The following is a 13,633-nucleotide window of genomic DNA, read 5'->3' on the forward strand; positions in this document are numbered from 1 at the left end:
CCTTCAGCGGCTGCTCTTACATCTGTGGTACCTGGGCATTCAAACAGTGCGTGCCTCGGCGTGGTCTGTCATACCGACCCACAATTCCGTCTCGTTAGTTAGAATAATAATAATATCTTTATTTATTTTATACATTGATACAGTTAGTTTTACAATTTTAATATTGTTTTCTTTTTACATTATGTATGAATCCCATTGTCTTGGGTATAGGCCTCCTCCAGCAGTTTCCATTCTCCTCTGTCTCATCCTGACTTCATCCAACCCTTACCTTGGGCAATGTCATCAGTCCAGCGCTTCTGGGGTCTGCCAACCCTCCTTTTACTTAGTGGTTTGCCATTCAGTGCCGGTAAGTGTCCACCGGTCGTCTTTCAACCGCGATGTCCTGCCCATTGCCATTTAAGTTTAAATGCTGTAACTCTGGTTCTTTCTCTGATCATCATGTCTGACTTTATGGATCTTTTTCAATTTCAGCATGCTGCGTTCCATTGCCCTTTGACATGACCTTACTTTGCCTTTGATTTTGTTATCAAACGCGACAGGCATGGTAATAAACAGGTGTCCATTACAATTTTTTTGTGTTTTAAATTATAGTTGCCTTTAAAAAAGTGCCTCGTTAGTTATCATGCTGAAACGTTCCGCTACCCTAAGGCTGTTTTCATAGTTGCTCTGACTGTTTTTGCGGGTGGCCGGCGTGATGATTATTCATGGCCCGACGAGCCAGTTGATAATGAGCTTACTATAATCATCGTCATCCTTTACCTTATCCCACATACGTGGGGGTCGGGAAAATAATTATGTTGAAACTCTTCCATTTGCTTTCAATGGAAGACCATTCGCTTCTGTCATTCTTCAACTAATAATCGACTCCTGTTACACACTCCAACCAATTCTTCTTTGGTCTTTGGCAGTCTTCGTCTATCAGTTCATCACAGTTGCCGGAAATATGAGTCGTTTTAAAATTCACAGTTTTACTGACAATGTATTAATGTATAAAATGATTTTTCCAAAGGATCTACGAGATCGAGGGCAGAGTGGAGACGCCGATAATGTTCAGATACCCTCTGTTCGAGGCGCTGCACTGGTACGCGGCCGCGCAGCTGCTCACTACCCTCCGCAGGCACAATGAGGAGACGCAGGTATCATACGTGTGTTGTGTGTGAAGCATGTACAGATCGAGGCAGAGTGGAGACGCCGATAATGTTCAGATACCCTCTGTTCGAGGTTATTTGATGCTTTACAAGGGTTGCACCGTCTTCAAACTTTTTCATAACAACAAATTTTCTTTTTGTATATGTTTTATACTTCGATCCTATGATAATGAAGTTAAGTGACGTCAGTCTAAAGACGGCAGCGAGCTTATTTGGAAGAGGTGTAATTGATTCTACCGGTCCTGCAATTCTACAGCCTAATTACCTGATTCTATAAGTTTTCTTATGTTTGATGTTGATGTTTCCAGGACGAAGACTTCACAATAAGTGAGAGCTGCGTGTCGACGCCGCCGGCCGAGCTGCCGCCGCTCCTGCTGCGAGGGATCAAGATACTTGCCAACGCGCTAAAGGAGTGGCATGCACTCAAAAGTGTATGTATTTTTCATTTTTTTTTTAGAACTAGCGGACCCGTTGTTTCTGGCGCGTAGTTTCCGGCCCCGTTGTAATGTGGGGATAAAATTTACATTATAAATTTCCATGAGTGAAAGAATTCGTCAAAATACCCGCGATTTCGTTTGCGTGAAATTTTGGTTATCACAAATCAATAATCAAAAATCATTTATTGCCAGAATCCCACAGGAACTATGGATTTTTCATATTGGTTCAATAGCAATAACTGTGGCGCAAAACAGTAATAATGAAAATTGTCATCAACTTTCTGTCACTCAACTGTGTCAATAATTGTTTTTTTCAGACGGATTCATCGAAACGTGATAACGTACCAAAGTGTTTGAACTCTGGTCAACTCGTCCGGGAGCTTTGCAAGGAGTTGCGAACTCTGGAGAAAAGAAGCTCTAGCAATAAAGATAAGGTAGTAATTATAAGTAATTCCTTAACTGCCTTCTTGGTCCAGTGGTTAATGTGCCTTGGGATTATGATGTCATGGGTTGGGATATGAAATATTGTGTTCTTCTTTCTTCATATGAATCCTTCTCAATAGGGAATGAAATTGCATGTATTTTTTATCGATTTCAGACTTAACAAAACTATAAAAAACGTAAAATCTCAAGCAAATTTCTTTCAAACCCATAATGCTTACTCTTCATGTTGGAGAACATGCTGGCCAACATACTCGTCAATATATTGACCATTTAATGAGGGTGTTTAAAAACAACAATGTTGGCTAATGTGAAGAACATATCAACCATCTTACTGGCTAACATACTGACCAACATGAGAAAGTTGCATTAGAAATTTCTACTACTAATGCTAATAATGTTGTTTCAGGAATCCAAAGGCAAGAACAGCTCACCGAATAAATCTCATAGTAAAAAGCAAGCGACACCAAAAAAATCCCTCAAACTGACACTACCCAAACCGATAATGCACATGCAGCCAAACGGTGACTACGATGACAAAGTTTACGCTGACAAATTCTACGTAGACAATAAAGAGGTATTCCCAGAGAGATACATACACGACGTTAAATATGTGACTAGTGATATTAAATATGTGAACAATGGTGTTAAATATGTAGAAAGTGGTGTTAAATATGTAGACAATGTTAAATATGTTGACACTGATGTGAAAGTTGTGACTGACGATGTTAAATTTGTGAATGGTGTACCTGATGTGAAATATGGTTTAGAAAAGGATTTTTCTGAAAAATACGCTTACCAGAACTATGAGGAAGTGCCTTATCAAGATGGTAACGGATATGTGGAGAGGCAGGATAAGAAGGCTGGCCTGAAGATTAAATTAAAGTGAGTTATTGCTATTATATTATCAAAAAGTGACCTTATTGTTTTAATTTTTTGAATATTATGTTATGTATGAATGTTTGACTATTGTTGTACCGACTCCTAACACATTCTTAAAGACTAATTAGCCAGAAAAGTAATATAACTCATAATTACAAAAAAGATATGCTTAATTAATATCCCTTTAAATAATAATTATCATTTACATTTAACTAGCAGACACGTTTCAATTTCACTTGCTTATTTGAGGATAAAATAAAGTCTTATCTTACTCGCTGATCATGTAGCTTTCTGTTGGTGAAACAACTTTAAAATTGAATTGTTCCAGTCGCTTTGGACCCTATTTGTAACAAACTAAAAAAAAATCAAATCTTTATAATATTTTTTTAGATCACATTTTGTATCTCTTCCAGCAACTCTCCATCATCATCCCGTGAAGAACCACCACCATACAGTCTTCCGGAGCATTCCATCCTCAAGTCACATCTAATACGGACAGAGCGAACACTCAAGCCCATTCAGCAGTGGACGATATCCAAGAAGGACATTGGTGACTACCACGAGGAGCAGATCCTGTTCACCAATGAGAACCTGCAGACTAACTTGAGGGTAGAGGGGGCTGAGATGAACTATGGTGCAGGTTGGTTCATTTTACCCTATTATTAAGACTTCTGACCATCCTTCTGTCTCCAGTCTATATCTCATGAACTGTGGTAGTTGAAATTTTCACTGATAATTTATTTCTCATGCTGCTATGACAACAAATGGCCATATAACAAACATCATTTTGTTCATTTTTGCTTAAAATGGACTGCTACAGGTGATGCTACAGATGCTTAAAATATTCACATACACAGAATCTTTAAAAATAAAATAAATATTTAAAAGGGGCTCCCATACAACAAATGTGATTTTTTTATAGGTTTAATATAAAATTCTCGTGTCGCGGTGTTCGAACTTGAACTCCTCCGAAACGGCTCGACCGATTTTGATGAAATTTTTTGTGCATATTCAGTAGGTCTGAGAATCGGCCAACATCTATTTTTCAAACCCCTAAATCCTAGGATAGGGTAGTGGTAGGGTAGGGGTATGGTATAGGGGTAGGGTAGGGGTAGGGTAGCGGTAGGGTAGGGGTAGGGTAGGGTAGTGTTAGGGTAGGTTTATGGTATAGGGATAGGGTAGGGGTAGGGTAGTGGTAGGGTAGTTGTAGGGTAGGGTAGGGTAGGGGTAGAGTAGAGGTAGGGTAGGGGTAGGGTAGGGGTAGGGGTAGGAGTATGGTAGTGTAAGGTAGGGATAGGGAAGAAGTGCAAATAAATAAATTAATAAGTCAAAGCGAAGCTTGAGCGAGTCCGCTAGTAGGTTTATAGATAAATTGTATGGAACACTCGGTTCGCGAGTGTGATTAGTCCGTTTCATTGTAGCTATCACTATTTTCAAATTATAGGATTGTAAAGGCTAGTGAATAAGGCTGGTAGTTCAAAAAAATCATTATCAATAGCCCTAGCCTATATGTATATTATGTACTATGTAAGTGTTAGATAGCCGACAATTTATCTCAATCTCTTTCTTTTCATCAAATAATAACACCATTAACGGATGTGCCTTTCCAGGGATGTACTCAGCGGAGGACATGCAGCAAGAGTACCAGTACGCGGACACGGCGCGCGCGGGCTACCAGCCGATCTACCAGCAGCCCGAGCTGGCCTACAGCGAGCCGGCCTACCAGCGGTACCCTGACCACCAGGTGGAGCATCAGGTAACCTATGCAGACGCCCGCGACTTCGTTCGCGTGAAACTCGATGTAAACTTTCAACTACCCCTATCCTACCCCTAACCTACCCCTACCATACTTTTCTGGTTGATTTTTTACACCTTGTGTCCGAAAAACCCAAATATCTGACGGAACCCTATTTATTTCCAAAATGAAATTTAGCCTATGTTACTTGTGGATAATGTAGCTTTCGAATGGTGAAAGAATTTTTAAAATCGGTTCAGTAGTTTTTGAGCCTATTCATTACAAACAAACATACCAACAAAGTTTTCCTCTTTATAATATTAGTATAGATACATTGATAACACCAGGTATCCTATGTAACGTGGAGAACCAAGTAAGTTTAATTATTTATTTATTTATTTGGACCACCAACAAAATTATATGTAAATGGAACTAAATTGTCTTAAATACTAAGGTAATACAAAACATATAATTTTACTTACAGTTATCCACATCGTGCACAAGGAATAGGTCGTACTAAATCAAAATTAATAGTTGAAAAAATCAAAAAAATAAAGTTACATAAGTTGGTGAATGCGTTACAAAAAGTGTAATCGGGTAAGGGTTTTAAGATATGTGCTGCCATCTACAGGCATAGTGAAACAGTATTTGTTATTTTACACTCCTACATCCTCACAAACTTGGACAAAATATTAAAAAAATTATATTATTAAAATTTTGTTAGAATAATGCATGCTGTCTGCAAAAATGACGATATGTTAACTCTAAGTTAAGTGAACAGTACGTTCTTTTTTGGAGAAATAAATATCTTTAAACCGAAATTACCAGTAGATGGCGCTTTTAGAGAACTTCGAAACAATCCACTTTTCAGTGCTGCATGCAGTTATGCCTGATACACTCATAGATGGCGCTTTATGTTTTTATGTTTGAAAGAAGTTTCGTTTGTCCCCCAGCAGGCGGCGAGCTACAGCGGCAGCGCGGCGCCGTACGCGCACACGCAGCTGCCGTCCTACGACGCGGCCGTCGCGCACCACTACCAGACCACCAGCTACGTGAGTGTTGAATACTATCTGTGGAATTTATTTATTTATTTTATTAGGAAAACCAACGGCTAATACATTAAGTTCGTGCTTATAACTATGTACATTAATAGAGTAAGTGAATGCTTAGCTATTTATAGATTCCCACAATGTTCACAATGTTTAGTTTAAGTCATTAAATTTGTTAGCTATAATATATAGTCATTTTCAATAATTTTTAGTAAGTAAAAAACAATTATAAGCTAACTTACATAACTAATAATTAATTTAGAGGTAAACTATATTACAAATAAAATTAAGATAATAGCATAAAAAAAGTCATGATTATTAAGAAAAATTACAAATAGACAAATTTATTGATAGACGAATTTGTGGGGTGCCCCCTGGCGATCGTTCGCGCGCTGCGTGTTAAATTTAAACTCTATGCATTGGAGAATTGGGGAGCCCCTGCAATGTCAATGAATTCCACTGTTCGCCATTAGTCAAGGTTCGTCATTAGTCGTCTTCGCCGGCGAACATGAGGTGGCCGATATTTAACCTCGCCTGGACGTGGGTTTTTAACTCTCGATTTCCTGGGGTGCCGGGATTGTTACACTCAGGCCAAAAAAACCCTTTCTTAGTTCGACAAAACCCCATTAAAGAGCCTACGGCACTTACACGGTCAGATAAAGGTGGTCGTGTATAGAGCTTTGTAGCATATGAATTATAGCCTAAAAGTTTTATCGATAAATAGTGTGTTCAATCAAAGAAATAAACTCATCAAAATTCAAAATTCATTTATTTCAATTAAGCTTTATTTACAAGCACTTTTGAAAGGACAAGATTGTCATAATTTAATTTAATGGTGGTAATAATAGTTGAAAACTTATAATTAAAGTTACGAGGGTTCCAAACGCGGTGCCTTGATCCAAGAAGAGCCCACAACAAACTCACCCATGATTTTTTTTTGTTTACCACCATTTTATAAATTTATTTAAAACTAAGCACATATCTGTATAATAAAATATATCAGATTGATTTTCCTAATATAGTTTGAATGACTTATTCGATGCGTCTCACAGGTAGTGGAGGAACAGAAGCCGGTGGTGCCGCCGCCCCCGGCGCCCGCCAGTGCCAGTCCCCTGCCCGTGCGGCGCTCGGAGCGGCCCGTGCGGCGCCGCGTGTCCAGCACGTACGAGTACGAGGACGCCGACCTGTACATAGACGAGGCGCCGCCGCCCGCGCGACGCCGCCCGCCCAAGCCGCGCCACCAGCGACACCATGCGCACCGGAACGCAGGTACATAGATTTCTCTATACAAGTATAGCCGGGCATAAGAGTCCCATAACTCATATTCGGCTTTTAAAATGGAGGGTTAGGTTATAGGCTATCCAATAAGCTGGCCCAATGCGGATTGGCAGACGTAGAGAATTAAGAACATTCTCTGGTATGCAGGTTTCCTCAAGATGTTCACCGTTTGAGATATTTAATTTCTTAAAATTCACATAACTGAAAAGTTGAAGTGCATGCCCTGGACCAGGATTCGAACCAACAATCTCCGAATCGTAGGCAGAGATCATGTCTATAAGGGTCAACAATGTGTTATAAAATTAGGGGAGGAGGTAAAAATTATGTTACAACTAAAGTGGAAGGCTGAGGAAAAAAATGTTTAATGTCCAAAACGTAAATAACGTCACAATAAAATACTAAATGTTTAGTCAGCTTGTTTTGTCGTTTGTTTATAACGCATATTCATCGAGTTTCATATTTGAAAAAAAAAGACGTGAGTTTTTCTATTATTCGCGACATAACTCTGAATACAATGTATTGTTGCAGCGTCCAACAGCGGCGCGTACCGCCAGCAACAGCCGGCGCAGCCGCCGCCGCCGGCGCGCCCGGCGCCCGCCAACGGCATCGAGTCACTCATCCAGGCGTCTGTCTTGGCCGAAGATCAGCCCGTCAATGACACGTGAGTCTTTACTTGCATTATCATCATCATCATCATCATCATTATCAGCTCATAGCCTCTTGTAAGGATCTTTAAAATTGTAATCAGGCGATGCGTGCAGGCATTGTGAAACGGTGTTTGTTATTTTAAACTACCAGTAGATGGCGGTTTTGGAGAACTTTGAAACAATCCCTTTTTGTACACTTCAAGTTATGCCCAAGGCTCATAGATGGCGCTATGTTTCTATTTTTTGAAAGAAGTTTTACTTCAGTCGTGTGGTAGGGTCTACATAACACTCGTTTATTGTTATTTGTTACGAATATTTGCTGCTTATTATTTAAAATGTGTGTTTAATTTCATTAGCTGTGACGTCACGTGGGTATCCGCTAAAATTCAGCGCCGTGTATTGTGGCTGTGGATTCTGGGCTGAGCACCCTTTCTGATTAGGGTCACAGAGAGACATGTACTGTCTGTGACATTTAGAAAAAGGAGATAGTCCAGGATCAGTCATTGTACCCTGGCGGAAATAAAAGAAAATATTTTTTTAACTATTTTTGATCATACAAATTTACGAAATTACTTTAATCTTTCTTTCGAAATAATAATCTTTATATGTTAAGAGTAATAATGGCGGATTGTTGACGTTTTCAATGCAGTAGTCGTTTTGACGTTTCAATTGTCATGTCATAGTTGCTATAAGGGCGCCATCTTGATATAACTCAAAAACTTGGGTTTTAATTTTATTTATTTCTTTTCATTTAGTTAGATTTATTCACTTATTTAGATTTTAACGAATACCCTGTATTTTTAAAAATATTAATGATACGGGGTATAAGAGTGGGCCTGAAATGGATCAAATTCGCGGTATAATTTCAAAGCGTGGTTCTAGCGAGGACGCGGCAGTGGCTGGCATGCTGAGCATCGGCGAGCAGCGCTACGAGGTGCAGCCGCGCACCTTCGGCCTCGCCATCGACCCGCCGCTGCGGCCCGCCTCCCCCGCCTCACCCGCGCGGATTGAAAGGTTGCCGGTCAATGCTCTACATTATGACTTATTGTTGTGTTGAAAAATTAGTAATACTTTTAAGGGCAACTGCATACGTTTTTATAATAAACCGCCACATGAAACCACATGTCTCTCAATTAGTTCAAAGTTTTTATCAAACGTAAGCTTATAGAAAAGTCGTATTATAGTGTTAATGATTACTTAAACAAAATTGCTTTTAAATTAAAAAAAAGGTAATGGGAATATTGGTCATATTTAAAAGATATGACAAATATTCCTTAAAATCATTTATTTTGAGTTTAGTTTGTTTAACAATACCATTTAGAAGAATGTAAATGAAATGCCTCAAATAAACTGCCTGCTTCGACGAAGTATTTTACGACCTCAGTGGACTGCATTTTGTTTTATTGTTTTTTTAACTGTTATTATAGACACTAATGGGAGTTTTCAAAAAATGTGTAGGAGTTTAAAATGAGAAAAAAAAACGATCATAGTTTCAAACATAAAATTTACATTTTATTTAGATTTTTGATTTTGAACGTTATTTCCTCAGCAGTAGTAGCGGCGGTCGGTCGCGCGCGCGCAAGTCGTCCGGAGTTGTGGACGAGGACGAGTACGACGAGGAGGACGTCATCAAAGAGGTGCATCGAGACGAGGAGTATGGTGAGTGTACTGCATCTTGGTGGACCAGATGGCCTAATGTATCTCGTAAAGTCAACAGACAAAGGGAAATGGCCACTGGCTCATTCAACGCCATGTAAGAGTATATGGAGATGATAAATTATGATGTATAAATAAGTATCTAATTAAATAATTGGCTTAGTAAAAGTATGTTTCATAAATAACAAGGCAGAAACGCAAGGCAGAACAAGAAAGAGACACAGACAGGCGGTCAATTTTGAAAAGCTTGTGTATGTTCATTTCATAACTTATTTATTTTAAATTATATATGGTTTGTTTAAAATGTTATATAAAATATATTAACCATATTTAAGTTTTCGAAGCTTATCTTAGACCATTAAAAAGAATGGATCTTTTCGCACCCAAATTCACCAACAAAAGTCGTGTCGTTTTTTGAGAGGGACCAGGTAAACTCACACATCGAAAACATTTAACACCATTAAGTATATCAACACATCGCTTAGACTATCCACAGAATATATATATAGAATGTTCGATTACTTGATCGATTTTTTGCTGTTCCGTCAAAAGAATCGAGTCTTTTTAGAAATCGTTTTTATTACAAATTTGATAAAATTATGGTAGAAATACTTACAAATGAAACTTACACCATCTTTTACTAAAGTACAAGTTTTTGGCCGTTTTTTATGCCATTCAACTACACAAACCGACATTTTCAGCTCTTTACACGACGAAAACGATTACAACAATGAAACATACCTACAAAACAATTTATATATTTATTTTAATACAAAATTACCGGCAAAGACGTACCGCCAAGCGATTTAGCGTTCCGGTACGATGCCGTGTAGAAACCGAAAGGGGTGTGGATTTTCATCCTCCTCCTAACAAGTTAGCCCGCTTCCATCTTAGACTGCATCATTACTTACCATCAGGTGAGATTGTAGTCAAGGGCTAACTTGTAAAAGAAAATTATTAAAAAAAAAAAAAAAAAACATCGATTCTATAGCAACAGTTTTTATAAACGCGTTAGATTATTGATTCTTGATCTTTGACAGAGAGGCAACGGTTTACGAGGCAGGTCCTTTCTTTTAAATGGTCTATGAAGCTTATCAATCAAATTTATTTTCATTATTTTAAAAACAAGTTAATTATAACTATTATTAGGTGTGAAATTTATACCCTCATTTTTAATTTGTTTGTTAGTAAACAGTACTCATCAAGAAAGGCTGTAGTACAGCTTGTCTGTTACACTGACGTATTATATATAAATTTCTGTACCAGTGTACCCGTCGTTGGAGATGAGCTCTGATGAAGACGAGGACTGGACGGTGAGGAGGAGGCGAGCGCCGCGCAGCAGAACTGACAGCAAGAGTAAAACTGAGAAGTGAGTTTCGTCTTTTGTCATTTGTTGCTATAAAGAGACGTAGAAGAAGAAGATTTATTTAAGATTAAATTAATTTTGACGGTCACCGTGGCGCAGTAGTATGCGCGGTGGATTTACTTGACGGAGGTTTTGGATTCGATTCCCGACTGGGCCGATTGAGGTTTTCTTAATTGGTCCAGGTCTGGCTGGTGGGAGGCTTCGGCCGTGGCTAGTTATCACCATACCGACAAAGACGTACCGCCAAGCGATTTAGCGTTCCGGTACGATGTGGTGTAGAAACCGAAAGGGGTGTGGATTTCATCCTCCTCCTAACAAGTCAGCCGGCTTCCATCTTAGATTGCATCATCATTTACCATCAGGTGAGATTGTAGTCAAGGGCTAACTTGTATAGAATTAAAAAAAAAACAATATATTCAAACCTAGCCATCATCCCCATACATTTAATTTCCAAGTAATTTAGTCGTTTGCTAATAGTTTAGTTTGACATTTCCCAGGGACGAGTCGTGGTCGCCGCGCGCGCGGCTGGGGCGCGTGGTGCCGCGGCTGCGCGGGCCGGCGCGCTCGGCCGTGCGCCGCGAGTGCGTGCGCGCCGCGCTGCACGCCGCCGCCGTCAGCAGCGCGCACGACAAGCACGACAAGCACGACAAGCACCATCCGCAGGTCGGTACACGTGGCGAGCTTCAGTGGCGTGCACTTCATATATGCAAAAATGTACTGACTGTCTACACTAAGGACACAATACAAATGTATGTTGGACCACAGAAGTTGGAATGAATTTTCCAATTTATTTATACATTTAAAAACCTTATGCACGCCACTGTTTAGCTTGTTGCTCTAGTGGTTAGCCTATGTGACTACGATTCATGAGATGAGGTAATTGCGTAACTTTTGATATTTGATTTTTGTTGTCAAACTGACAGTTTTTCCTAAGGATTTGATGTTCATTTGACATATATTCCAAGTAAATGGAGCTGTTAAACGGATCCGTTCAAGTTACGCAATTACTCACTTGACTACCGAGTCTTTAGGCACTTTACTTAATGTCAATAAAACAAACCGCGTGACAATTAATAAATAGGTTATTTATTAATTATAATTTCATAGGTTTCGAGTTTAGTGGTTAGTTTTGTTGACATTAAGTATTGGCAAAACAATATTAATTTTAAGAAATGTCTTTGTGCTCTTTTAAAATCTTAAAATATTAGTAAAACCATACCTAATTATTTTTATAATAGACTTTGAACAATATATTCCTCAACATTGTGCAAACTCTATTATTAAAAAACTTATGGTTTTTCAGCTTTGGCTCACCGTTTCACTCATATAAAATTATTGGGATATCTGCATACAGATTCTTGAAGTGTGCAAAAAGGGATTGTTTCAAAGTTCTGTAAAAACGCCATCTATTGGTAGTTTAAAATAACAAACACTGTCTCACTAAGCCTGTAGATGGCAGCACAGTTCTTAAGCCTCGCATGATTACATTTTTCGTAACGAATTCACCCACTTACTCCCCGAGCATGGTAGAAGAAGTTTGACTTCATAAAGATATGGCAAATATTCTTAAAAAGTATTTTCACTACTCTTGCTCAAAAACACTTTCATATTACCACTCCACAGCGGTGCTAAGCAAGCATAAGCTAAAGTTATTTTTTTTTTTTTTAATTTTTGTCTGTTACAAGTACTAGCATACTATAAAACGAAAAAGGTTTAATTTGTAAATAGTTTCATACTAAAATAATGACCTCTATAAAACGAAGGAGGTTTTATTCGTTAATAGAATATAATACTCATATGTGGGTACTGGGTACGAGACTACGAGTACATAATTATGTAAGCCCTGATTGTTTGATAAAAACTTGAAATTCGAATAAAATGCAGCTTTCTTGTCTGTGGAATGCGTAATTTTTTTTTAATTGATTTTTATTGAGCTACGTCTGTAAAAAGAATTTTAACATTGAATACTGTACTGAATTATTTTATTTTCTCGCAATCGTAGTGAAAAGTATAATGTAACACGCGGGGCTCGCCTACGGCCCGTGCCCTAAAAATACCTAAATAGAAACCGAGTTTATAATGGGTTTAGCCCCGCGTGTTACATTATACTTTTCACTACGATTGCGAGAAAATAAAATAATTCATATAATGGGTCGTTTTAGCCCCTTGTATAACAATCTACTATTGTGTCCACAGAGTGCGAAGCGTGCGGTGCTGGCGACGAAGAGCAAGCGACCGCCGCCGCCGGTGCACACGCCGGCTGCCAGCAAGAGTGAGTGTCTTCTCTATACTCAACTAGCTGACTCTGCGCGGTTTCACCCGCGTGGTTCCCGTTCCCGTAGGAATACGGGGATAATATATAGCCTATAGCCTTCCCCGATAAATGGGCTATCTAACACTGAAAGAATTTTTCAAATCGGACCAGTAGTTCCTGAGATTAGCGCGTTCAATCAAACAAACAAACAAACTCTTCAGTTTTATAATATTAGTATAGACTAGCGGACGCCCGTGACTTCTTTCGAAATTTAATTTTTCACAAATCCCTCGGAAACCATGGATTTTTCCGGGATGAAAAGTAGCTTATGTGCTAATCCATGCTATAATATATCTCAATACCAAATTTCAGCGAATTCGGTTCAGTAGTCGAGGCATGAAAGAGTAATAAACATTCATATCATTAAAATCATCAGTTTTCGCAAATCTCGGGAAACCATGGATTTTTTCGGGATAAAAAGTAGCCTATGTGTTAATTCAGAGTGAAATCCATTTCCATTCCAAATTTTAGCCAAATCGCTTCAGTAGTAGCGGCGTTATAGAGTAACAAACATCAAAACATACATCCATACAAACTTCCGCGTTTATAATATTAGTAGGTCTAGCGGACGCCCGCAACATCGTCCGCGTGATGTTTAGTTTTTCACAAATCCCTCGGGAACCATGGATTTTTCCGGGATGAAAGTAGCCTTAGATGAAAGTATGTGTTGATTCAGAGTA

General features: G+C 38.8%; 1 protein-coding gene across 3 annotated transcripts in view; it reads left to right on the forward strand.

Annotated features, from left to right (window-relative positions):
- The window catches only part of LOC112047018 (histone lysine demethylase PHF8), a 31,387-nt gene that overhangs the window by 12,578 nt on the left and 5,176 nt on the right, over positions 1-13,633 (forward strand). The window contains exons 9-22 of one of the 3 annotated variants that reach the window (XM_052889203.1): positions 1,010-1,136; positions 1,457-1,579; positions 1,903-2,019; positions 2,436-2,911; positions 3,322-3,548; positions 4,519-4,664; positions 5,597-5,695; positions 6,745-6,961; positions 7,499-7,631; positions 8,500-8,631; positions 9,167-9,276; positions 10,540-10,642; positions 11,137-11,302; positions 12,836-12,911. In XM_052889203.1, the coding sequence (XP_052745163.1) occupies positions 1,010-1,136; positions 1,457-1,579; positions 1,903-2,019; positions 2,436-2,911; positions 3,322-3,548; positions 4,519-4,664; positions 5,597-5,695; positions 6,745-6,961; positions 7,499-7,631; positions 8,500-8,631; positions 9,167-9,276; positions 10,540-10,642; positions 11,137-11,302; positions 12,836-12,911 (2,252 nt within the window). The remainder of the gene's footprint in view (positions 1-1,009; positions 1,137-1,456; positions 1,580-1,902; positions 2,020-2,435; positions 2,912-3,321; positions 3,549-4,518; positions 4,665-5,596; positions 5,696-6,744; positions 6,962-7,498; positions 7,632-8,499; positions 8,632-9,166; positions 9,277-10,539; positions 10,643-11,136; positions 11,303-12,835; positions 12,912-13,633) is intronic. The other 2 variants (XM_052889204.1, XM_052889205.1) reach the window with 2 other exon arrangements.

Source organism: Bicyclus anynana, chromosome 25 (genome assembly GCF_947172395.1).
Source record: "Bicyclus anynana chromosome 25, ilBicAnyn1.1, whole genome shotgun sequence".
Taxonomy (NCBI): domain Eukaryota; kingdom Metazoa; phylum Arthropoda; class Insecta; order Lepidoptera; family Nymphalidae; genus Bicyclus; species Bicyclus anynana.